General features: G+C 55.3%; 1 protein-coding gene across 1 annotated transcript in view; it reads right to left on the bottom strand.

Moving 5' to 3' along the window:
- Window positions 1–5,241: 5,241 nt before the first annotated feature.
- COL6A1 (collagen type VI alpha 1 chain) overlaps window positions 5,242–26,097 on the bottom strand; it is a 30,719-nt gene continuing 9,863 nt past the window's right edge. The window contains exons 14-35 of the mRNA XM_075542189.1: window positions 25,768–25,821; window positions 25,533–25,595; window positions 23,736–23,798; window positions 23,573–23,626; window positions 23,433–23,468; window positions 22,805–22,867; window positions 22,067–22,129; window positions 13,311–13,373; window positions 12,460–12,522; window positions 12,236–12,286; window positions 11,989–12,024; window positions 11,629–11,691; window positions 11,348–11,413; window positions 10,847–10,882; window positions 10,379–10,415; window positions 9,830–9,838; window positions 9,154–9,287; window positions 8,436–8,545; window positions 8,155–8,338; window positions 7,843–8,023; window positions 7,036–7,065; window positions 5,242–6,827 (exon numbers count right to left, since the gene is read on the bottom strand). Coding sequence (XP_075398304.1) covers window positions 6,205–6,827; window positions 7,036–7,065; window positions 7,843–8,023; window positions 8,155–8,338; window positions 8,436–8,545; window positions 9,154–9,287; window positions 9,830–9,838; window positions 10,379–10,415; window positions 10,847–10,882; window positions 11,348–11,413; window positions 11,629–11,691; window positions 11,989–12,024; window positions 12,236–12,286; window positions 12,460–12,522; window positions 13,311–13,373; window positions 22,067–22,129; window positions 22,805–22,867; window positions 23,433–23,468; window positions 23,573–23,626; window positions 23,736–23,798; window positions 25,533–25,595; window positions 25,768–25,821 — 2,082 coding nt within the window. The 3' untranslated portion in view covers window positions 5,242–6,204. The remainder of the gene's footprint in view (window positions 6,828–7,035; window positions 7,066–7,842; window positions 8,024–8,154; window positions 8,339–8,435; window positions 8,546–9,153; window positions 9,288–9,829; window positions 9,839–10,378; window positions 10,416–10,846; window positions 10,883–11,347; window positions 11,414–11,628; window positions 11,692–11,988; window positions 12,025–12,235; window positions 12,287–12,459; window positions 12,523–13,310; window positions 13,374–22,066; window positions 22,130–22,804; window positions 22,868–23,432; window positions 23,469–23,572; window positions 23,627–23,735; window positions 23,799–25,532; window positions 25,596–25,767; window positions 25,822–26,097) is intronic.

Genomic DNA, 26,097 nt, shown 5'->3' on the forward strand with positions numbered 1-26,097 from the left:
GGAGGAGGACTTAGTGGATTGATGTTGGACATATGGGTTAATGGGTAAATGTTGGAGTTGTGGGTTTGGGCAGCACTGGGTTGGGATGTTTTCTTTATGTGCACGTAACCTTTATATAAAACTCTCTCTTATACAGGAGTTTCTATGAATTTGTTTCTCTAAAGTGCCCAGACAAATACAGTTGGTCTCTATTACTTTGCCAGTGGTTAGGCAGGGACCACTCACAGCTCCTGGAGGCTGTGTGCCTCCTCTCCCCATTATAGCACATGCAGTTCACAGAACAGTCATTTTTTTTCCCCTCAAAGTCAGTAGGATCAATTTCTTTTGGCTTCAAATCATCCTCATTTCTTTTAAGGGATTACCTGATTAGGTAAGTCACCTACTCAGCGTGACTCCATTTGGTCAACTCAAAGTCAACTAATTAGGGACCTTAATTAGATCTGCAAAGTCCTTTGTGACATATAAGATAGCGGAGTCATATTGACATCCCATCATATTTGCACTCAAAGGGAGGGGATGACAGGGTGTGTGCAGGAGGATGGGATTCAATCATGGGGGCCTCTCAACATGAAAGCATAGTATGCTTGTGCTAGTCCGAGATGACTAGAGCAACAAATTCATAGACACTCATATGTGTATAAAAAAGAGCTTTATATAAAAGAGCAGTTGTATATTAAGAAAACAGCCCAACCCATTCCAGATCAAGTCCATAAGTCTGATATTAGCCCACACATCCGATTCCAGTCTATAAATTCCTCTTCAGACACATGCAAGACATTCAATGACTCCTAATCCAGAAAGATCACAGGCCAGTGGGTGGGAGGTCTTGCGGATCCAGTGGTGGTGGAAGCATCTCAGTGCTGGTGTGGGTCTCCATGTGGCTCCTCCAGCTCCAGGGCTCTGGCTCTATCAGCGTGGCTCTATGTGGCTTGTCAACAGGAATGTCTCACAGGGAGAGTGTGTGTGTTCTCCTTCCAGGGAGGAAGGCAGGAGTTCTCAGAATACTCAGGAGAAGGCCCTGCCTACACCAAGGCTTCATTGTCTCTGATGTGACTGACAGGCTAGACTCCACCCCTTTCCTCAAGTTGACTGTAGATAATGTGACAATACTGCTCTACCCCTGGGAAGAGTGAGTTAGCGGCATTGCCCTCAAGGGAGACAACATTTCTGTTGCTCAAGGATGTTCTTTGGGGTCCCTGCTGTCAATCCCCATTCACGGAAATGACCGCTGCTCTGATTCCCCCCCACCACCATTCATTAGTGCTTCCTATTCTTGAACTTCCTGTAAATAGAATCACACTTGGTGCGCTCCTTTTGAGCTGATGTCTTTTGCTTTGCGGTTCATGCATATTGTAAGCGCATTAGTGGGTCTGCTTCAGGAACTCTGGGGTCTTCCTGAGGAGCCAGGAGGCTGGGCATTGTCATATCATTATCCCTTCTTATGCTTTGCTTTCCTAGTGTGACCCTGACATGCGCACGGCTAGGACTGGGGAGATGCAACCCAAGGTCCTAAAGACTTGGGTCTGCTTTAGAGTAACAGGGGTTGGAGCAGGGCTTCCAACTTTGTGGAGAGCAGAAGCCAGATGGGAGGGATAGAGGATGGCTCGACCCAAGGCTGTGAGTCTGTGAGGGGCTAATCCAAGGGAGACCAGATCTTATTCTGGGTGATGAGTCCTCTGTCTTTGGATCCCATTGTCAGTGGACTGTTTGGCTGGTGAGGGGGCCAGTGTCTTGGGAGAGGAGATGGGAGATGGCAACACACAAGATCAGGTATGGCCTGGTGTCCTCAGATGGTCCAGTCCTGTCGGATCAGGGGATGCTGACTGTATGAACATGTCCGAGCTGCCTTGGCTCAAAATTGAGAAGTGAAGACACTTAGCCAATGCACGATGTGATGGTGGCCCTATGAGCATCCCTGCGTGGTGCTATGCGCATAGGTGGTCTATGGTGCTGTTAACCCATTTTATATTAGGGTCACTGGAATAAGGAGACCAGCTCTGTATGTCATGGAGCAAGGCTTGGGATGTGGGAAGGGTCAGGCTCAACTCTGCTATGGCTGGTGGTCCAGGGCAGCTGTTCCACATGCCAAAGCCACTAAGTGGCTGCAGGGAGTCATGTCCCCAAGCCTGGTGTGTGTTGCAGAAGGTGATGTCACATGAAGTGGCTTGTGAACTGTTTGAATCTACTACAAAGCAAAGGCCCATGCATGGTGACTATGTGAATTAAAACTTACAACTTCTTCACTGCTAGCATCTGTCTTGTTTTATAGCTTCTGTGTGTGACATCACCGAGGGGCAGAAAGGCCATGATAGTGAATCACACACCCTGGGGACTGTAGAGAGCATGTTCATATTGTATCAATTTCGTTCATTCATCTCTCTGACCTTCTGTCTCTTTCTCCCTCTATTCCTATATGGATGCAGCCATCCTCTGCATGAAACAGAAAGGATCTAAATGGCATGGTCCCTATGCAGTCATGGCTTGGTGGCTGGTGTGCTTGTAGTTTTTTCATGACATGTGGCCATGACTTCTGGGCCATTCAAGTAAGGGATGGATGTCTCTTCCCATGTCCCCCACCCCCTTGGGCAGCCAGGCACACTTTCAGCCAGAGGGCAGTTCCACCTCAATGATGCTTGCTTGTCATCCTCATGTAAGGGCCACATGGAAGTCATGTTTCCTTCTCATGGCCGCTGTTACTGAAGAGTGCCCTTCTGAGGTCTCGCTCTCCTCCCTTCTTCTTGAACAGCCCAGCTTGTGTGGACCCAATCACACAATGCCCCCAACATCCTTGTGAGGTTCATAGACATGAGCCCTCAAGACTGTGTTTCTCATGATTAAGTATTACTGCCACCGAGTAGATCTCAACTCCTAGGAACCCTATAGAACTACCCCTATGGGTTTCTGCGGCTTTAAGTCTTTATAGGAGCAGATAATTTCATCTTCTCCCTCAGGGACTTCTGATGGCTTCACATTACTCACCCAGCCGTTAGCAGTCCAAGGCATGCCCCAGTAAGCCTTCAGGGCTGCCTATTGAATTGTGCCCACAAAAAATATGTGTCGGACTTAATTCTACCCCCAACTGAAGAACAATGAGTTCTTATGACATGGCCCTGATTGATTCTTGACCTCAGGAAGAGATCTCTGAAAATACAAGTGATATAGCAAAGTGTGGTGAAGAAACTAGATGGTGCCCGACTATCAGAAAGAATAGCATCTGGGGTCTTAAAGGCTTGTTTTCAAATAATCAGCCATCTATATGAGGTGCCAACTAAGTCTGCATGTAAGAAGCGCACCAGCCTGTGTGGTACAATGACTGGAAATAATATCATCCAAATCTGAAGGAGGGAATGGCAGCACAGCTGAAGTTGTGAACACCTGGTTCGTAGAAGGCTAAGGGGGTCAGTGGAAGCCCAAAATCCATTTGCAGGCTCCACACAGGGATTTAGCTTCCAGTGAATCACCTCCAATCATCATTGAGGAATGTGAATAGCCAGTTGTCAGACAGAGAGCATTGTGAAGTCGGTTATGGCTGATGTCGTTTGGTCAAAATGTGTTATCTTATCATTTGATCTCCCTTTAAAGCTGTTTCTGGATTTTAAAAAAGTGAAGGAGGAATACATGTGGGTTAAGACCGCGGAGAATTCCCGCTGACCATGGACCAGGCATGTGAATAACCTTGCTGACATGCAGAACGCAGAGCAAAATGGACTGTTGCCGATGCAGATAGGTTACAAGTTAGCGCCCTATCATTTGGCGTTCCTTATGATCCATTCAAATCTGTACTCGTTTTTAATGTCTGCTTTCTTTTCAATTGAGGTTTTTCATGTTTTACTTTATTATTCTTGTTAGCTCTGTTTGTAATGTCTTCTGTACATGAAGTCCAGGATGGGTAACTGTACAGAGACAGTAACTGGAGGAAATGGCGATGAGTGTGAGAATGAAGCAATGTTCTCACACCAATTGTGGTGATGATTCCACAACCCTTCTGGATGCGGTTGAATTATTGAATGGTACGTGAGTTATATGCCAACAGAACTGTTGGGGAGAAAGGAGGAAAGGCGTTGGAATGCTCCTTCCTTTACTGGATGAATAGGATCCCATTTGGAACAGGGTTTGTTATTTTAATGCAGGACTATCAGGATAGGGTGTGCCTTGAAGTGAATCGATTCTGAGTTATTAAAAAAAAGGCAGATCGGACACAGAGACAAGAAACGACAAATAGTGGAAGACAAATGTCACATGATCATCATCGCAGATCCGCGGAATCGAAGCAGAAAGAGGCAAAGAACTGACGAAGAGAAAGCCTTTCCCAAGAGTCTGTGCCCGAGGTCAGACTCCTATCATCCTGAACTTTGGGAAATACACTTCCACTCCCTAAAGCTACTCATTCGTGGCACTTTGGTCACAGCCACGTGAAGAAACTAAGACACTTGGTGTTTCCTCCGTTGGGAATTGAGCTAAATTCTGCTTCTCCATAGCCCTCCTCCCTTCCACACCAGCCTTCCCTGGCCAGGGGCTGTCTCAAGCTTCACTGTCGAATTCTCCAGAACTTCTTCTTGCGGAGCCCTGTTGGATCCGGTGGCCTTTCCAGAGTTCCTGAGGGTAAATGTGACTGAGAGCTTGGCACCGTTCGCTTGAGCTTTTCATCTTGTTGCCCAGAGTTCCTGAGGGTAAATGTGACTGAGAGCTTGGCACTGTTCGCTTGAGCTTTTCATCTTGTTGCCCAGAGTTCCTGAGGGTAAATGTGACTGAGAGCTTGGCACTGTTCGCTTGAGCTTTTCATCTTGTTGCTCTGGTTGTTTGCCCCAACCCTTCAAGACCGAATCCACTTCTGATTCTGCAGCACGAGCTGTCAGGGACTTCCCGCCAACTCTCCCCCCTACAGGTGTGGTCTTCACGTTGCTGGCCCCGTTCTCCACGACACGGATAAGGAATACGGGTGGGCAGCTGTGTGGACAGCAAGCAGCAACTGCAAAGCCTTCTGGTCCTGGGACTGAAAGGAGCAGGTTTCTGGAGACCACCCACCACCTCCGCATTTCCTCATGGCAGCGTGTGTTTGCACCCACCCAGGGGCTGCGCAGGAGGAAGCCCTGCCCAGCGGCTTCGGTCATGATTCCAGGGAAGGAAGGCCTACAGGATGGCTCTGCTCCGCCCCGTCGGGGGCCTATGAGTGGGGAAACACTCAACAGGGTGTGAGGCGCGGCCACGGGTGGGGTTTTAGGAGAACAGTAACTTCAGAGAGGAGGTGGAAAGGCTTTATTTGGGAGAAGTGTTGACATGGACATGGTTGAGGAAAAACATGGGAAGGAGTCAAAAGAAAACCAACCTATCAAGAGGATCTTCCCTAAAATATAGAACAGATCACCACTTGAAGGAAAAAGTTAGGGATGCCTTTTTAGTGAAAACACCCGGCTCACGACTGAGGATATGCGCCCAGTCAGGGCCCGGGTTTGAGAGTATGACCGGAGGAAGGAAGCACCCCCCCCAGCAAGGTAGCACCTTTAGTGTCAGAAGCGGAGAGGACGCACACAAACCAGGCACCAGCTTCACTCTCCTCTCTGATCTCGCTCCGAGCTGTGGAGCTCTGCAGGGGCTGAGGGAGCCCAGGTCCAGGGTCTGTTGGGGGCGAGGGCTCGTGATGGTATCGAGGCATTGAGATTTCTGGTTGAACAAGAACCCTCTCCATTTTGGTTCCTCCCACAAGAGAATCACCCCAACGGCTCATGTGGAACAAGGCGTACAATCTGCCCGGCGTGGAAATGAAAGGTTAAGTGAAGGCTCAGGGTGGGCCAGCGGAGGAACACTGAGCCACGAGGAGACCAGAGGGCCGGGTGCGACCTACCTTCCAGAAGTTAAAAAAAAAACAAGACAAAAAAAATTTTTTTAAGGGGGAGGCTTTGGGAGCTTCTGACTGAGACCAGTCAGTGGAGTAGAAAGGAGATGGGAGTGGTGTTTGGGGCACCTCTGATCTCCGGGGGGTTGGGGGGGACAGGGAGGCTGGCGTGGGTCCCGGTTGGGAGGAGAGGGGTGAGCACAGCAGGGAGTAGGAGGGCCAGTTATGCAGGACACATCCTGTCGTGGTGTGGCTGTGCATACTTTTGACAATCGAATGGGGTGGGTGGGGAACATTCACATCACGTCTCTGACTGCTGTCGTGCTGAGGGGCGGGGAAGACCGGGAAGGGAGCCGGTGGTGGCAGGGGCGCTAGCCCTGTGCCACCTTCCTGGACACGGTCTGGTAGAAGACACCCCGCAGCAGGGCCTGGTAGCTGGGTATGCGGAACAGGTGCCGCTCCCCATCGGCCACGATGTAGTCGGTCGTCTTGCCAGTGGCCAGCACGCGGATGTGGGGCTCGTTGACCTGGTGGCCCACCACCACCACGAAGATCTCGATGCCCACACCCTGGGCCTCCTTCACGGCCTTCTCGATGGCGGCCTCGGTGACGCCCTGCGAGTTGCCATCGGAAAACAGCAGCAGTCGCTTCTTGGCGGCGCCCGACGAGGCCTCCCGGTAGAAGCGGGTGACATAGCGCAGGGCATCGGTGACGTCGGTGGCATCGTTGAGGAAGGCCATGCTGTCAACGCTGTTGGCCACCACGGTGTAGTTCTGCAGGAACTGGAGCGCCGAGCGCGTGGGCCTCTGCTGGCCTGTGCCGCTGTACTGCATCACAGACACGCGCACATCATGTGCCGGGTCCTTGGTCTTGGCAGTCAGGAAGCGCTCGGCCAGGCGCTTGGCGAAGTGCTTGGTGGTCTCAAAGTTGCGGCTGCCCACGCTGGCCGAGCCGTCCAGCAGGATGGCGATGTCGGTCGGGAAGGAGAAGGTGACTGTCGGGGAGGCAGCCATTAGTGTGGCCATGGGACTGTACCCCAATCATGGGGACTCTGAGCTACAGTGGACCGGCCAGACCTGGCCCCAGTCACAGGTTGACCCAGGTTGTTATGCCCCAAACCTACCCAGGCTAGACCCACCCCTCCCTCAGCAGGGGCACCTGCCAGTAGGCCCACTCCAGCCGTCCTGACTTGGGATACTTACTTGGGCAGGTGTAATCTGGACACTTCTTATCTGTGAGAGAAAAACACCATGTGATGTGAGCCTGTGATCTGCCTGTCACTCCCTCCCTTAGGGTCACCAATGCTAGGACATTTCCAGGTGGGGCACAGAGGTGACATGTTCACAAGTGACTCTCATGCTCGGGGCAACCTGTCTCTCGACGAATAGCATATTTTGGGATGATGGGCTGTCACCTGCTCAGAGACCCTTTAGCAAAGACGGCCTCTGGAGGAGACAGAACTATGCCCACTGAGGTGCATGGAGCAGAGCCTGGTCCTGTCCATGTACGGAGACACCGAGACTCGCCAGGGGAAAGGTGTCCTGAAAGGTATACAGCACCAATGAGTGGCCCACCGCTCTCAGGACAGATGTCCAGGGGGGCCGTCCCTAGGGCCCTGCTGTCTCCAGTGACACTCAGGTAGAGTGCCTGCCCTGACCCTGGGTGGCCACTGTAAGTGTGGGCACACGTGTCTCTGAGCAAGTGCAGGCCCAGGTTGCCTGTTACACACTTTGGTCTGGGTATGCATGTGTGGCCTGGGATTGAGGGTGGGGACATGGAGCAGACCCATAGCTCAGGGAACATCTGCATTCTCAGGGAGGTTTCTAGACAGACACCTGTCTCTCCAGAGGAGAAGCCCGTTCTCACGCCCACGTGTCTGACTCATGGCCTAGGCTCAGCGTGCTGGTCGACTGCGGTGGGTGGCCCTGGATGCTATCACGTGGTGCCATTTCCCAGCACAGTCAGGCTAGCTCAGGCACCCACCCACCCACCACCACCCAGGTGCCCACCGATGCAGATCTCTGCCGTCACGTTCTTCAGGAAGTTGTCTTCCAGCAGCTCCGCATAGTTATCCTTGACGAGTGAGATGCTGGGCCGTCGCTGGGCCGACGCGCCTTGGCAGGCGATGACGTTCAGCTGGTCGGAGCTTGGGGAGGAGCCGAACAAGTCCATGACGCCCACAGAGACCACCTGTCGGGGAAAGGCAGCTCACACCTGGGTCCAGCCTCTCCTGGGGCCCAGACACACTCACACAAGGTTACACACACCCCTCCTCCCTGACTTGGTCCAGGCCTTGCCCCCGCCCCCCAGAGGCTCCCCACCTGGATGTCGGGGCCGCAGAGCACGTTGAGGGGCGTGGTGTCCCTCTGAGTGTCTGAGCGCCCGTCGGTGATGACCAGGGCGATGCGGTCATTAGAGGAGGAGGGCAGCAGCCGGTCCCGAGTGTACTGGAGGGCCTCGCCAGTGAAGGTCCCCCCCGCCATCCACTGCAGTTTCTTGATGGCTCTGTGTGGAGGGGGCGGATGATCAGGGCCCGGCTGGGGTTGGGCAGCGCCTGCCCGGCCTGTCAGCGGGGTGTGGCAGCCATGAACAGTGGACTCACTCCTTCAGCTCCTGGGCGTTCCTGATGTTGGGGCTCTTCAGGTCCACGTGCTCCTGCATCTGGTTGTGGCTGTACTGCACCACGCCCGCGTGCGACTGCCCGGGCTCAAACTGCACCGTCGCGTGGGGGCGGGGAGGGGAGGCATGAGCCAGGGTCAGAGAGAGCGCCCCGCCCCGCCCCCCACCTTGCTCATGCGCATGCGTGCCCCTGATGGCTCCCATCCTTGTGGATCTGGGAAGGTTTGGGCACACCATGCCATGTGTCTCTGATGGCCATGGGGGACAGAGTTCTGCGGCCCTGCCTGATATCCGCATATCCCAGCCCCCCTGTCCAAGCAATTGCAGCGCCCCCACCCCTCTCGGGCACTCTGTCGGAGACAGGGCCTCACTCCCTAGGGTCCAGCTTGTGGGGTGGGGGTGGCAGTGGACAGCTTAATAGGATCAGATGGGGAATAACAGCCTTGAGGTCGGGGGGGGGGGGGAGGGGGGGAAAGACAGGCTAGGTCAGGACACTAACATGTATGAGCCCCCAATAAATGGAGTGGCCCAGAGCCTCGAGTCTGCAGAAACACCCCCTATTTTCCCCAGGACTCCTTAAGTGTGCCTGCCCTCCCACCCCAACCCCGACCAGCTGTGTAGGGCAGCACTGAACACCAGAAAGGATGGGGCTGTCCCAGTCCATGTTCCTGGGCATCCCGGCCCAGCACTGGCCGCCTTACCTTGACCAGCTCATCCCGGCTCAGCCGGTCAATGACCTTGATGATGAAGTCCTTGGCAATCTCAAAGTTCTGCAGGCCGATGCTCTCAGAGCTGTCCAGCACGAAGAGGATGTCGATGGGGCCGCACTTGCACTCTGTGGGGCAGGTGGCCAGTGGTCAGCCCTTGGCCACTCCAGCACTTGAACAGGAGCAGCGCCCACCCTCCCCCAACACTGTGGCCCAGTTCCCCATACACCCAAGCATGTCCCCTGCTCCAGGGGAGGCTTTGATCAGGCTCTGCTGCAGCCTGTCCCCCAGGGCCCGGCCAGGAGCCCATGAGCAGGCCGATGTCGGGCCCCAGGCTGTCCCTGGGTGCTGGAGTTCCTGGGGAGGAGGACCTGTGAGCGTGGGGACACTCCTGGGTGAGATTGGGTAGGGGGTTAGGCAGGTGGGTAGACAGATGGGCGGGTGAGTGAGGGAGTTCGTGGGTTGTCAGGGAAGTGGGTGAGCGGATAGGCAAGCGGGTGAGTGTGAGTGGGTGGATGGGTTCGTGGATGCGGGGTGGGCATCGGCTGCCATGCTGGTGGAACACCTACTGAGACGCGTGAGCCAACATCCCCCTCACCTACCGTGGCTCTTGCACTTAAAAGGAAAAAACCCCGAGGAGTTTCCCAGTGGGTCAGGGTGTACTACTCACCACAGCAAGCTAGGGAAGAGAGGAAAGAGAGCACATGACACTACAGTTGTCACAGTCGGGGAAACTGAGCCCTCTAGGTCACGTCCCAGGTCGGCCTGGACTGCCCTGGCCCTGTGGGGACTTCCCTGATGTTCAGGGGGTCTGAGCAGGCTACTCAGGCTGTGCACAGTAATGTTACAGCTCTGACCCCACTGGAATGGAAGGGGGCTCTGCACCTACTCCCTTGGCATGACCATGGGCCTCTCCCCCTGCTCCCCTCCCAACTCAACTCAACCCAACCAAACTCACTGCCATCAGTCGATTCCGACTCCTACTGACTCTATAGGACAGAGTAGAACTGCCCCAGTGGGCTTCCATGGGTGTAGAAAGCCCTGCCTTTCTCCAGAGGAGTGGCTGGTGATTTCGCAATGCTGACCTTGTGGCTAGTAGCCCCCTGTGTGATCACTACATTTCCTACATGCTGGGGGCCGGGCATGGGTCGAAGGGGTGGGGGTGGGGGGAGGATGTTCTTGCTGATGCAGACCTCTACCCAGAGCCAGTGGTACTCACAGCACATTTTCATGATGATGTCCAAAATCTCACACTCCTGCCAGGGAAGAACGTGGGTGTTCAGTTGCCCCTCCACACCAGCCCCACTGCAGACCTCGGGGTGGGGGTGGGAGCAGTGCATGTTCTCCCTCCTCAGGTGCCTCCTGTCTTGCCAGGACAGGCTGGTCACTACTACCCCTCCCCTAAAGACCCCTGGTGCAGGGCCAGGGCACACCCAGGCAGGGCTCCTCCAGGGTCAGACTCTGAACTGGCTCATGACCCGCAGGAGCTCCACCTAACTGCCCTGGGTGTTCCCTTTACAGCCGCATGAGCTCTGGGACACATGGGGCCTAGAGCAGCCTGCAGGGCACCCCCAAGGGAGGACACCTCCATTCCATGGACTTCCATACTCCTTGGGCTTTCCCCCGTGGGACCCCAGAGTTCCTGGTCAGAATGGGAGCCCTGGACGACCTCCAGACAATCACTTACATCAGGTCCTGGGGGTCCTGGATGTCCTGGGGGTCCCTGTTGAAGAAACGACCAGACAGGGGCTCTGAGGCCAGCTCTCCTTCCCTGATCCCCATTCCCCCAGCCTGACACCCCACAGTCTGAGGATGCCCACCCTATGGGACACATCACAGGGGCCCTGGGGTCCCCACAGTGGACAACAGCCTGCCCCGCCTGAAACTGGTGATGAACCCAGACCAGAGCCGGGGATAAGTGAACGCTATCCCCGCCACTCACCTGCTGCCTGGAACAGTCATCCGTCTCTGGGGACCACTGACCAGCCCCTCCCCCGCTCCTACCCTCTGCTCTCTGTGCTGGACCCCTGGCTCCCTGGCTCTCCTCTCGAGGACAACCCTCCTTCCTCCTGCCCAGCCATGTCCAAGGCCTTCCCGACACGTCCCCCAAACTGCTCCCTCTGGCCCCAGGCCTCTCCCTGCACCCCACCCCTCATTACAGAGTGCAGGGCAGAGCTGGCAGACTCACCGGAGGGCCTTCGGGGCCCCGGTACCCCTTGGCACCTTTGGCCCCTGGGGGTGACACTCCGTTGCTCTGGAGGAAAAGAGCCGCATGTCAAGCCTTCCTCAGACGCTGGCTTTCCCCAGGAAGCCCCTCGGCAGCCTCCGTCACAAGGCTGCCCCAGCGGAAGCCCCACACCGCACACGAGGACTGCAGACCCCACCCTTTGTGCCCAGAGCAGTCTGGGCAACCACCTCCTGCTCCCACCTGGACTCCCTCTGCCCACCTCCCCCAGGACCAGCACTTACATCCTCTCCTGGGTCCCCGGCATCTCCTTCATCCCCCTTGAGGCCAGGGTAGCCTTTTGTACCCTGTAGGGGACAGGGAGCCCGCAGGTGAGCCCACAGCACTGAGAGGGGCTATGACTTTGGGGCAGAGGGTGGCCGAGCCCCCCTCCCCGAGGCGAGGCACCTGACTGAAGAGGACAGGGCTTCTGGGGTGGGGGTTGGGAGAGGGCTTGCTGGGAACCCTGAGGCTCTTGGGGGATGGCAGTGAGTCAGGCTCAGGCCTCGTATGATGTGGGGCTTGTCTTGGGGCTCAGCCCCCTCAGCCCATGTCACGTGCATGTGTGCATGGGGGTGTACAGAGAGCAGTGGCTGTGTACTCACGTTGATCCCTGGAGGGCCTCTGTTGCCTGGATACCCCTGCAGGTGGAAAGAAAGGGCAGTCATACCAGGTTCTGACAGGGAGGTGGTGGTGGAGGTAGGGGTGTTGGGAAGGACCCCGATGCCAAATTTCTGGACTGGCTCTGGGTTCTGGGTTTGACTCAGCCTGCCCAGGTGCCCAGCTGGCTAAGGTGACTGGCACATGCTCCACAGGGTGGGCGCTTCAGAGTGGACGGCTCAGCACACTTACGGGGAAGCCGGGGAAGCCCTCAGTGCCGTTTCCGGGGGGGCCATCCTCACCCTGAGGAAAGAGCAGGCGGGGTCAATGGTCACAGTGGGAGTCCCCCAGGCCTAGGGCTCCCCACATAACCCAGGAACATCCCAGAAAAGACACCGCCAGCCCAGCCGCCCCCCCCCCCAGCAGTCCTGCCCCCACCATCCGGCTGCACACTGCTCTTGGGGGGAGTTACTCACCCTCTCTCCCATCAGCCCAGCATCGCCGGAGGGACCTGGGGGTCCTGGAACACCTCTGGCACCCTAAAGAGAGAAGGGGATGCTCTGGGAAATGAAGCTGAATCCAGGTGGGCTTCAGACACTGCACCTCATGGGTGAAAGATGGGTGACATAAAGCAGAGCTTCTCACACATCAACCAGACAATGGCGTAAGGAAGGTTTTAAGGAGCACACAGCCCGGAGCTGGTGTGGAGGCAGCGGGGCACGGTCTCGGACAAGCCAGAGGTCCTGCCCAATCATTCCACATCAGGGGGTTGAACAGGTGGGTGGAGATCTAGGTGGGCAACTGCAGAATTAGCTTCACCGTTTTCCATGAACAGCCAGACCCACAACAGGAGTGTGGAGAGACACAGTAGGAGACCAGGAGGGTGGGCGGTGGGGGGCTATGATGGGTGCCTGCCAATGATGTTCTCAAAAAACTATACAGTTTTAAGAAAATGCTCACAATGAAGAAACAAACAAACAAAACCCAAACTTGTGAAGCCAAGGCTTCAGGACTCATGTGCACAGGGGGAAGGACTCGGAAAGAAATGAGCCCCACTGTTCACATTCATTATCTCTGGGAGATTTTAATTTTGTTTTAAAAATTTTCTTATGTTTTCCAAAGCAAACGGGCTATAAGCTAAGGGAACAGATTAATAAAATCAGGTGGGCTGGGCAGGCTTCTCCCTGGGCCACAGAGCCCTCTCCGGGGCATCAGCTGCCATGGGGACAGAGCTGGCCGTGGGCCAGGGAGGCAGGGAGGGTGAAGAGTCAGTCTCAAGAAGGGGGACAGGGCTCAGGGCTGAGCAGGGGAAGGGAGGGCAACTTACCTCGGACCCTGGTAGCCCCTCATCCCCTCGGTATCCTTTGGGCCCGATAGGACCAGCCTCGCCCTGGAAAGAGACAGACACACCCACTGGAACTCTGTACTCCTAGAGGGTGAAGTTTCCCCACTCCCTGCCCAGGGTCTCTCGTCCCAGTCTTTTTTCCCATCTCGAGGCTCGAACTTCTTTAGAAGGCCTTCGTGGGCTGGCTTCTGTTCACAATCACTCCACATCCAGGTGTTTATGGTGCCCCACGAGCAGGTCAGTCCTCTCTGGTAGGATGCAGTGTACTGCTGCCACTGCCCTGATCCAGCAATCCATCCCTGCCTCCCCACCCCAGCACTGGGAGCTTCCACACTCGATGGGGCGGCCCTTACCTCTAGGAGTTCATAGGGGCCCTGTTGGCCCGCCTTGGGGACATGAGAAGGAGGACAGGAGGGAGGACGTAGGGGATGGAAATCATCAGAGAATGGGAGGTACCAGGCCCTCGGGGAATGTGCCCCTCCTTCCTCTCTCCTACACCTGCAAATGCACACCCCATGCCAGCCCAGCAAGCGGGGAGAGGCCTGTGTTCTGGAGCTGCCTGGGCAGAGCATCGGGATGGGTGTCGCCTTGGGCCAAGTCCCAAGTCAGGGAGAGAAGGGTGGCACTGATAGCTGGAGGTGGTGTGGAGACAAAGGCCAAGGCAGCCAAGGCTGACAGGGAAGAAGCCAGGCAAACAACAGGAGAATTGCAATATTGTCCCCCATTATCTGGATTTCTCAACTGCTGTTCTTGGAAGCTGAGAAAACGCATCTGCCAAGACATTGTCTGTATGGAAACACTAGTGTCGACCCTGGAGCTAGAGTTGCTGGGTCTCTCTCTCTCTCTCTCTCTCTTACACACACACACACACACACACACACACACACACACACACGTGTGCGCGTGCTCCATCCTGGGTTTGGGAGGGCTGGGGCTCAGTGCTGGCATGCAGGGAGGCTGCGGGCCAGTGTGCCAGAGCCACCTGCCCGCCCACTCTGCTCCCGGAGAGTCAGGTGAATATCTGTCCATCTCACCGAGGGTGGGGGGTGGATGGACCCAGAGACTCCTCAGGAACAGAACTGCATCTCTGGGACTTGGCAGGCTCTGTGGAGGTGTGATCTCCCCACAGAGGTGTGAGCAGCCCACCCTGCAGCATCAGGTGACTTTATAGCCTGGGAAGGTGGTGGGGCTCCATCTCATCCTCTTACTCTGATCCCTTCCTGGTTTCCCCCTCCAGACTAAAACCACACCCACTGCCATCAAGTAGATGCTGACTCATGGCGGCCCTATAGATAAGACGGAGTACATAATCCTGGCACAAATCTAAGAACAATCAGTACTTAGAGCACGGATGGCCCTACTTGGTACTCGCCCTCGTGCGATCACTTGAAGGCATGGGTGCTAGAGCAGAGTGTGGGGATGAAATCAGATGGTGCCCGGCTGTCAGAAAGGGTTACACCTGGGGTCTCAAAGGCTTGTCTCAGGACAAGCAGCCATCTCAGTGAGGCATCAGCTAAGTCCACATGGAAGAAACACACCAGCCTGTGTGATCCAAGGATGATAAATAATCCAAATCCAAATCCAGAGAAGGGAATGGTATCCGAGCTGAAATTCTGAACACTCAGTTTGCAGAAGACTGTGGAGGAAGGTGGAAGCCCCACCTCCCCAGGAGGACCAAGCCTCTGCCCATGGTCCAGGGATGTGGGTCACCTTGCTATCAGAGAGGACCATGTGACGTTAATTACGGATGCTGCATCATGTTAAAATGTAACTCCATATCATTTGACCTTCCCTTTGACCCGGTTTAAATTTGTTAGTTTTTTGATATTCTTTGCTTTCACTTCAATTGAGCTTTTTCTGTTTTGTCATTGTTGTTGGCTATGATTTATTTTGTCTCTTGGTTTTGTTTTGTATGTTTCTTTCCTGTATATACAAGTCCAGGATAGGTCCATCTATAGAGACAGTAACTATAGGTTCATGAATCATTATCTAGTAGGGACTGGCAGGGGGAGGCTTCAGGGAGGGGCGGCTAACAGCAGTGAGCACGAGAAAGAAGAGCATGCTCTGAGATTGATGTGGTGACGACTGCACACTCTTCTTAATATGATTTAATGATTACACTGTATGATATATGCATTATATGCCAATGAAATATGAGGGTGGGGGTAAGACAGTAGAATTGCTCCTTGGAGTTTTTGAGATGGTAAGTCTTTATGGAAGCAGACAGCCTCATCTTTCTACCCATGAGGAGCTGGAGGGCTTGAACTGCTGACCTTGTGGTTAGCAGCTGAACATCTCACCCATGGGGACACCGTGGCAGGGTCCCTCCCTGCCATCAAACTGATTTTGACTCATAGTGACCCCCCCCCACCTATTGACAGAGTAGATGATAAATCTTTAAGGGAGCAGAAAGCGTTACCCTCCCCCCATGGGGCGAACGATGGGTTTGAACCATTGACCTTGCGATTTGCAGCTACACCCATAACCCACTGCACATCAAGGCCCCTCCCTCCCCAACAACTCAACTCACCAAACTCACTGCTACAGAAGGGAATCCGACTCACAGTGATCCTATAGGACAGGGTAGAACGAACTGCCCCACACACGTTTCTGAGGCTGTAATCCTTGTCGGGAGCAGAAAGCATCGCAGCTCAATGCACAGCATAACCACTATCCCATCAGACCTGACCTCCCTCCCACCTGTGTGTATTAATTACTTGGAAAACAGGAAACCTAACCCAAGCAGAGGCTGTGAGACTAAGCTGCACAAACCCAGTTCTGAGCTCATTAGATCGTCAGGTGCAGGGCTTAGTCTTCTGTGCTAGAGATGCCTCAAGCCATCTTTTAAACACTGTCACAGGGAACTGAGGGGAGTCATTCCAGCAGCTAGGATCAAACCTGCTCCCAAAGCCCACGTGCGTCCCAGGGACACTGCCATGGGGGAGGCAGCTCCATCTGCATGTTTGCTTTGCTGTTAAGAATCAAGATGCTGCCCCATCTTTGCTTTGGTTATGAGCCTCTGAAGAGCAGATAGCACCAGTTCAAGGTGGGGTTGGATCTAGATAGGGAAATCCAGGTGGGCTTGGGCACTTGGCAGGTCGGAGGCATTGAAGCCCAGAAACTGTCCCAGATAGTCTCTTCCCGTCCCCAGGCTACTGTGGGGATGGATGGGTGGCCTGCCTCCAAGCCCTCCGTCCTTGTCAGCGTGGTCTCAGCCCAGGGCAGACCAGGTGGAGACCGGCCCTGAGGTCTCGAGCAGCAAGAGTGTGAGAAGAAGCTGTAAGATCAGAAGTCAGGAACACACATGTCCCAAGGAATGTGTCTGGGGCTCTCCTTCCCCTGCCAAGATCAGCACATGAAGGTCAGGCCTGGGAGTGGCCAGCCCAGCAGACATCACCCGCCAAGGCCTGTCCTGGTTCTATCCATGCACAGTTTTTCTCTAATTTGGCATCACAAAACACGCTTTCTCTCCATAGAAGCCTGGCTTCAACAAGGATGGCGCTCACAGCTCCCTAGGATCCCACTCCTCTATTAGGAGACCAGCGAACTCAAACTGCTGCCCTTCCCGGTGACTCCACAGCCCCAGCCGTGTGGTGTCAAGGTTGTTTTAACCTTCAAACCAGGCCACCTCCCAAAGCACTGGCTCTCCCGTGTCCCCAAGAGTGACACAGAGGCTAGGATGCCTGAGAAGAACAGAGAAGTCTCAATGCGTCTGGGGAGCAGGGTCAGCTGGCCTGGTCCCAAAGGATGACTTGGCCAGCTGGCATCGAGTTGATCCCAGTTCAAGGTAACCGAGTTGTGTCCGAGTAGGATTAGGCCCTGTGGGCGGGGTTATCAATGGGTGATTTCCTGAAGTGGATCCGCAGGCCTTTCTTCCAAGGGCTCTACGGCACACTTGAACAGCGAGTCATTCAGACTGCAGCCAAGCACGTTTAGCCATTTGTACCTCCCAGTGAGCCCAGTAAAGCATCCCATTTCTTTCCCCATCCCAACAATTATAATTCTTACGACTCCGCAAATCACAACTGTTGGAATAAGATGAGAAATGGGGAGCTGATGGCTGTCCAAGAAGAGTTCGAGGAGAGGCGCACATCCCACAAGGGGTTTAAAGTGTGGTTACCATGCCCTTCAACCACTAGCACGAGGACAGCCCATGCAAGCAGTCATCTGTGACAACCAGCCCACCCTTTTCAGAAAAGGCCAATCTAGAGCTCATCTCAGCTTCTAACCCAGTAGCGCTGGTCTTAATGAAGCAAAGCGTAACCACCGAAATGCAACACACATAAGCGGGCGTGTTGCAGCCTTGTCAACGAGCAGAACATTCTAACCAGAAGCGACGGAGGAAAGGCCAGGAGCATGCAGGGAGCCAGCAATCAGTTGCTACACGTTAAAGGGTCATAAACAAAGCCAGAAGCCAGATGACAAGCTGGGGGAATCTCAGGGTGATGTGTGTCTCACACACATCCACCTGAAGGACATGCCGAGTGCGTGGGAACAGGACATCAGCAGGGTGTGAACAGGCAGATCGAGAAGTGCAGGGCGGGGGGGGGGGGGCGCGGGTAGGGGGACCGGCAGGGCCGGAAGAGAGCAGTGCCAGCTGCATCAGGAGACGCCTTCTCACCGGAGACGAAGGAACGCCGGCCTCGGAAGTCTGGCCAGATCCAGCGTTGGGGGAGGTGTGGGGTACAGCCACTGCGTTACACTCTTGGGAGATTGTGAATTGGAGCTACTATTTTTTTTGGTAGAAGTATTTGGCAAGTCAAAATGCTCACAAACACAAGACTTGGCAAAAAACCAAAAACTTCTGCTGCTATGAATTTAGTTTGTGGATATAGTCTTGGAAGTATTTCACAGTAAATATGTTACAAAAGAGTAGAAAATAGACAGGTAAGTAGAGGTAGGTAGGTAGATAGGGATATAGGTAGGTGTAGACAGGTAGATAGAAGATCAATCATAGATAGATAGATAATTAGCTAATGGGCAATGGAGGAATACATAGATGGATGAGGGCTAGATGAATGAACAGACAGATGAGGAAGGGATGATGAGTGGGTAGGTGGAAAAATGAATAGATGAATGAGTAGCTAAAATAAGTAGATAATGTATGTGTATTTCAATATACGTATGCATATATAATGTATTGATGTTACTCATAAACGTATATAGGTGAGGATGGCACTGGACTGGGCAGTGTTTCCTTTTGTTGTACATAGGGCCATTATGAGTTGGAACCAACTTGGTGACACCAAACAACAAAAATAGGACTGGATGGATGGATGAATGAATGGATGGACAGATGGGACATCAACAGTAGCATGGATGAACCAATAAGATAGAAGGATCACAGGTGGCAGGAGGATTAAGTAGAAGGACGAACAGATGGGCGAGTGCGTAGATAACAGAATGGCTGAGCTGGCTGGTGAATGGGTGGATGCATGACTAGATAGATAGGTACGATATTGTAGTAATTAGTATTTGCGAAACTATAGCAGGAACTTTTTTGAGACTGAAATAGTAGCTAAAGGAAAAGGAGAGCAATCAACAAGGCTCTCACTCATCTACTAAAATGCTGTCAGTCAAAGTAGAAAGATAGCTCAGTGTTGTTCGTAGTCATTGAACCTAAGAAATACGACATCTAAGCGATTCCCAGAGATAGTTGCTGCACAGGATTCAATGATCAACCTTGATAACAAACGTTCATGAAGACGCTGTACGGCCTGGTGGAGAAGGAGGCCCAGCGCGGGAGGGGCACTGACACCCTGGGTCACTGGACTGAGCGGTACTCACTCCAGTGGTGTCACTCTTTTTGTGTCTTTCCTGGTGGAGCAAGCCCAGTTACCCTTAGCCACGTGAACGCATTTCTTCTACTTAAAACCAATGTACACGTGGTAGGATGACTTCTATTTATATAGAAGTCTCTAAGTGCTCAAGGCCCTTCTGAGCCTTATTTTATTTGAGACACATTAGCCCCCTTCTACTGCCAGGAAGACGGAGAGCCAAAACGGTCACGCGCTGGTCTGGTGGGCAGGCAGCCCAGGTTCCAGGGCGGACACAGCCCCAGAGCCCACCAGATGTCACTTCTGTGCACACGTGGCCCCAGCCCCGGGAAAGCAGATGGTTTTAACGAATGTGCAGGGAATGTTTTCTGTTAACCTCCCCTGGGCTTGCAGGGTGCCCACCTTTATCTCATAACCAGACCAGAACCATGCCCTCTCCCTCCCTCCTGGAACTGGGTGAGCGTTGGTTGGGCTACTCTGCTCTGCTTGCTGCACTTGGCCACTGTTTCTCGCTTTTCTTCATTCACTTTTTAAAAAGCTCCGATTCTTAATTTCTCTTCATAAGAAAAGGGAACCAAAAAGCTTGCAGACAAAGACTAAACCCCCTCAGGGCCTGTGCCTATCTCTTCTAGCCCTCGCCCAGCTCCAGCAAGCTCCCTCCAGCCACGTGCACCCCTCACCCCCTCTACCACCTCTACATCCAGCCCCAATAAGAGACCCACCTCTTGCCTGGACTCGTCCTCTGGAGCCTCCCAGGCCCAGCTTAAAGGCTGCTTCTTCCATAGCCTTCCCACTCTGAGTCCCCTGCCATCCCACCTAAGCAGCATGCCTTACCCTGAAGATGGCCCCAGCAAAGTGGTGTGGGGACACAAGGGGATGACTCATCTTTGACGAGCACTGCCTGGCTCTACCTTGGGGCCCTGGGTTAAGGGATGATGGGGGGCAGGTGTTGGGACAGGCTGGAGTCACAGAGCGAGAAACTCCTGAGCTCAACGACAGGCGGGGGCACAGGCAGGGGGGTTCTGGGAGGTGAGAAGCTGGAGATGAGTTGCTCTGAAAGTCCAGCAGCAGGCTGGGGGGACTCTCAGAGTTCAGGAGTGTGTGTAGCCCCCCCCCCCAACCCCTCTGGGCACCTTCCAGGTGAGAGACAAAGAGCAGGGCCCAGGGCTGGTGGGGTCTAGTCAACAAACACGTGCTCCCACCTGCCAAATTGGTTGTAAGATGACACAAATGGATTTTCCAGCCAGAGGGTCTCCCATCCATACAGCAGTCACACACTAAGGCCTCACCCCCACTCGGCTGGGTGGGCAGGGCAGGGCAGGGCAGGGCAGTGGGTTGGGGTCCTCAGAGTCAGAAGTATAAATAAAACTGTCCCAGCAACCAGGTGGCCAACAGAGACAGTGGCGTCGCAGCCCCATCCACGCTCCACTGCCGCCAAACCACGCCCTGTGTTACGGGCTCAACTGCGGCCTTCCAAGGATGTGTTGCGTCCTAACCTCGCACCCATACAGATACACGGGACCTTGCTTGGAAACAGGGTCTCCGTAAAGGTTATCGGCTAGGTCCACATGGGGTTAGGCAGGAGCAGGGTGAGGGCTGGTCTCTCTGCGTGGTGTCCTCATGAAGGGACCCCGAGAGCGGGTGTGAAGGGAGGTCCCAGGTGAAGGAGTGTCTACACGCCCAGAAACCACAAGAGAGGCCTGTGAGAAACGGGAGCGGGGACGGACGGGAAGAGCCCTTCCTGGGAAAGGACAGGCGCAGATGAGCTCCCAAAGCCCTGAATTCAGGCGCTTAGCCTCACAGACTGTGAAAGAGCGCGTTTCTGCCTGTGGCAGGCCCCACCCGGTTCTGGTGTGTCAGTATGGCAGCCAAGGGAAACGGGAACAGCTCATCTTTCCACACTCTCTTAAAAGGGCCCTGGCTACAGGCCTGTGGGGGCTCACAGGTCCCCGGCCTGGGGCATCCAGGGAGATTGACAAGAAGGAGCTGGCCAAGAAGGAGTCAGGAGGCCCCTCGGCAGCCCGCTGTCAGGCCCCTGGACAGCAGTGGGTCTACGGTGCTCAGGCCTCGAACACCCACATGCACGACCAGCCTCACACTTGCTTGTTGAGTCTCACATGCCACACAGATGACGTGCTCTGACCCTGTTCTCCAAGCTCTTCGCTCTTCCACCCTCCTGCCCCGCCCTCTCATTGAGCACCTGATACCTGGGCAGGTGTTCTGCAGGGTGATACTCTCCCTTCCTTCACCCCCTCCTCCCCCAGAGTCAGCGTTGGGGCCCAACTCCTCCTCCCATCCCAGTCGGGCTCCCTTCTCTGGCCCGCACCCTCCTTCCCTGCCTGCCACCAAGCCTGGAAGGACTCATTCACACATGGGGGTTCTAGAAGCTTGCTACATCGACACTCTCAAATCCACCTCTAGCAAGGCTCTCACACCAGGCCAGCAGGCAGCAGTTGAGCGCTGTCCCCACCAGGTGACACAACTTCCATGCAAAGCACCTCATGCACCCATGATCCCCGGGTCCGGGTCCTGGGACCAAGAATCCATCCAGGGATATCTCCTGCCTCCTGATCTACCAGGCACTACCAAGCACTGCCCTGACCCCTGGCCTTTTCAGTGGACAGCTCCCCAGACACCTGATGCTGCTGTGTCCCCCCTTGAATCCAGTGTCCCCAGTTCTTTCCCCGTCTCTGGGGAGGGTAGTGTTTTGCTGCCCTGAAGTTCGGGGCCCTGTGATTGAGCATCAGGCACCATGGGAACCAGGCCCTAACCACGCGGCTCCCATCCTCCTCCAGGCTGCCACCTCTCATCCCCCACCCCATCACATTGTCCACCAGGAGTCCCCTGCAGGCCAGGTGGAGGGGGCCAAACTCAAGGGGCCCTTCTGCCCCAGGACCTTTGCCGGCCACCCGAGTTCACTGTAAAAACATCCCCTGTCCACCCTTCAGCCAGGGTCCTTACCGGGTCTCCAGACACACCGATCGGACCTTCTCTTCCCTGGTCACCCTGGGATCCAGCTTCACCCTGGGGAGAAATGCCCGGTATGCTCGTGGGAGGGGTGTGGCCAGGGGTGGAGCGGTGCGGCCCCTGACTGGGCAGGCTGAGTGGGGTAGGGGAGCGCCATCAGATCGACCCTGGGCTCCTGCCCCTGCTCTCCCTTTCCAGGCAGGGCTCTTGCTCAGGGGGCTCACTGGGCAGTTCTTGAACTTCGTCCTGCCACCGTCCCCTGGCCTCCCCATGTCTCAGTTTCTGAGAGTTGGGAACTGTGAAGCCTTTAAAGCCAGCCCCTGCCCCTGGGTCTAGACCCCTGATCTCAGGTGGGGAGAGTTGGAAAAGGGTTCAGGGGGCCATGTTACCCTGGCTCTGTGGTGCCTCCCTGCCTAGAAAGGAGTTTCTAGGGCCACAGGGAATAGGGAGGGGCCACAAACTTCTACCGGGATCTCACCACCCACCCATCACTGCCTTCTGCCCCCTCCCCACCTGGGGTCCCAGAAGGAACATTTCTACCCAGTCCAAGGGGTCCTGGTGAAAGGGGTCCAGCAGCACATCCCCGGTGATCCCAGGAACCTCCCCAAGACCAGGGCACATCCAGTGGGGAGGGGCCTTGCTGGGGTCCACAGTGGGTGGATGAGGGGGGCAGGAGATGGCCTAGCACTGCGTCCTCCAGAAGAGAGTCCCTACTCTCAGAAAGTGACTCACCGGGTCTCCTCTGGGGCCCCGAACACCAGGCGTCCCCTGCTGTCCTCTTTCTCCAGGGCCGCCCTGTGTAGGGAGAAGGTGGGGGAGCTGCAGTGTATGCTGGGGCTCTAAGCGTAGAGGTCACCCACCCACAGGACACCCCAGGACTGGGCTACCTCTCTGCCTCACACCCCAGAGTTCCCAAGACCAGGCTCTCCTTTTCATCAGGCCCCTCCTCTTTCCAGAGCCCCCAAGTCTGTGCGCCCACAGATCCCAGATAGCCAGGCCTGGTCCTGGTTGCTGGTTCCCAGGGGGAGTACTCCCAGATTCCTCTCCAGAGGGTTTTGAGTGGCTGTTACTCTGGGAGTGGATTGCCAGGCGTTTCCTCTGAGGTACCTTAGGGCACACTCAGAGCTTTAGTCTTTCAATTGGCCACCCAGTATATGAACTGTCCCACCTCCAGGAGCGCCCCCCTAGGGTTCTTGGTAGCTGGGTGTCGCAGCTGTCCTGCCTTGGCTGTTTGCTGAGCCAGCAACCCCATGGCTCAGAGGGGTGGGGGTGGGAGCCCCGGAGGCCTGAGTCCCAGCCTCTGTGCAGTTCCGTGTGGAGGGCAGAGGTGGATCCACGGTGCCACCCATGAGACACTCACCCTCTCCCCAGGGGGTCCATCTGGTCCTGGGTTCCCCTGCAACGAAGGGGAACAGGCAGGTGTCAGTTTGGGGCAGGCGCCTGGGTGCAGCGGCGTTGGGGGCCCAGAGTAGGAGGGACGGGCAGTGGGGTGCTGCTTACCTCGTCTCCGGCTTCTCCTTTCTCTCCTGGAGGGCCAGCTTGTCCGGGATCACCCTACAGGAGGAACATAATGGGCTTGTTCGGCCTTTCCATCTCTGGTCTGGGCTCATTCTTTGACCCCCCCCCCCTTGGGGATCTAGCCTCTGGCCTGTCCACGTCTTACCTCTTCTCCAGGGGGTCCTGTGTTCCCGGGCCGCCCAGGCTCACCATCCCTGCCAGGCTCACCCTGGGAGAGAACAGAGGAATTCAAGGTCACAGACGCTCCCCTTAGGGTGTGATCGTTGGGGGCTCTGAGGGCAGGTGGACAATCTGAGGGGAGCTGTCCTGGAGGGTTATGAGCTCCGTGCTGGTCCCTGCAATCTCCAGCCACCCTCATCTGAACTCCAGGCCACTCCGGCCGACCAACGCTGCCACCAACTTCTCAGGACCCTACCCACCCATCTTCTACGCAGAACCCTGCTGGAGCAGGTTCACCTTGCTAATTATCGAGACGCATTCAGCATGTGAAAGTGGAATAAGCAACATGGAATAAGGAAGACCGAAGAAGAGTCGACGCATTTGAATCCGTGCTGGCGAAAGATCTTGAAAGTTCATGACTGGCCCCAAAACAAACAGATCCCTCTTGGAAGAAGTCCAGCCAAAGTCTCGTTAGAAGCAAGGATGGAGAGGCTTCGTTCATCTCAGGTGCTTTGGTACTTTGGACGTGCTGTCAGCAGAAACCCATCCCCAGAGAGGCCATCATGCTTGGTAAAGTAGAGGGACAGTGAGACAGGAAGCCCTCCACAAGATGGGTTGGCCCAGGGCTACGGCAGGGGGCTCAAACACATAGACTATTGTGGGGATGGTGCAGGACCAGGCAAGACCTCTGTTCTGTTGTACATAGGGTCGCTAAGGGTCAGAACCACCACTACCAAGAAGCACCCGAGCCATTGCGGTGGCATCAGGGCGGCAGGACCCCGCTCTGCAGGCCAGTCAGCGCCAGACCTCTTCTCAGAGGTAACTTGGATTAAAAGCCAAGGGCTCAGCTGTTTATCACCCATCCCCGCTAACTGGGGCATCATCTTTTGTCGGTCTCTAGGCTGCTAACCAATAAGTTGGGGGTTCAAGTCCATCCAGATGTGTCTCAGAAGAAATGCCTGGGAATTCCCTTCCTAAGGAAGCACACCCTTGGGGGCACGGTGCTGCCCCGACACCCACAGGGTCACCAAGAGTCAGGGTCTACTGGATGTCTTCGATTTTCAGAGTGGAAACTGGTTTTTATTAGTGTAGGCAGAGTTTTTCCCAAATGGCAGCGCGGTCAGCTAGAATCCAGACCCCGGGTGGGGGGATTGGGTGGGGAGAGGTGTGACCGTGAGTGCTATGCAGAGGCCCCGGAGCTGGATCTCAGTTCACCTGCGCCAGCAAATTTGGGGAAGGGCCATGTGACGGGCGTTGCCTCATCTCTCCTGACACTCTGGGGGTAGAAAAGCACCAGGAGGAGGTACCAGCAGTGAGTTCAGCTTCAGATCAAACTCTCGGACAAGTGCTCTCGTCACTCGGACTCCTGCCGCCAGGCCCCGCCTTCCGTACATGCCTTTAAACGGCTCAGTGGACAGCCTGTGCAGAAATCCCTCATAACTGCGATGAGGTTCCCACAGCCGCGTCCCCTGGGCTCTCAGACCGATCTGAGAGATGCACAGGAGAGGATACTTGGGGGTCAAACAATGTGGGTGACCACAGCTTGAGAATGGATCCAGAACTCTGCTCTGTCAGGGTGCCCACAGCTGCTGCCCTGGCCTCTACCACATGAAGGGCAGTGACCTCTGCCGGCTCCTGCCCCCAAGGCCGCATGGCACAGCCAGGTGGAGGCACACCTCAAGATATTGGCAGAATCTGCTTCTAGAGAGAGTCCCCAAAAGGACGATTGATAGGCAACAACGGAGCCCTGCTCCCCCCAGCCCGAGGGACGCCGGTCACTGACCTTTTCTCCTTTGGGTCCAAATGAGCCAGCATCTCCCTTGGGCCCAGGGGGTCCTTGGATGCCCTGTGAAAAGACGACATCAAAGCACAGTCGTGTGAGCAGAAGCTGGCGTCCCGGGGGCGCGCACTGACGCAAACCCAGTTGAAGCACACATCTCCTCTGCATGCCGTGTTTGCAGAGCCACGTCTGAGCCAATGCGTGCGCCTGACTGCGCACAGGAGAGGGAGGGACTTACGTCGAATCCAGGTGAGCCCTTGCAGCCTGGCAGACCCGGGTACCCTGTTTCCCCCTGGGAGAAGGAAGGAAGGGATGAGATGGTGATGTGGAAAATGAAGACGGATTCTACCTCAAACCTCCCACCCCTCTGCAGTGTCCCTCCCAGGAAAGCCCACAAGACCAGTCCATGCTCCAAGATTAATTGGGCAGCATGGGGTCCACTAGGACCTGGGGATTGGCAAGAAACGTCCATAAGAGGCCTCTGCCTTTCACACCCTCTCAGTGTTGGCCTGAGAATGTCCATGCTTGTGACCTCCCGCCCACCTGCCCGCCCGGGCCAGAGGTCTGG

The sequence above is a fragment of the Tenrec ecaudatus genome, chromosome 2 (assembly GCF_050624435.1).
Source record: "Tenrec ecaudatus isolate mTenEca1 chromosome 2, mTenEca1.hap1, whole genome shotgun sequence".
Lineage (NCBI taxonomy): Eukaryota > Metazoa > Chordata > Mammalia > Afrosoricida > Tenrecidae > Tenrec > Tenrec ecaudatus.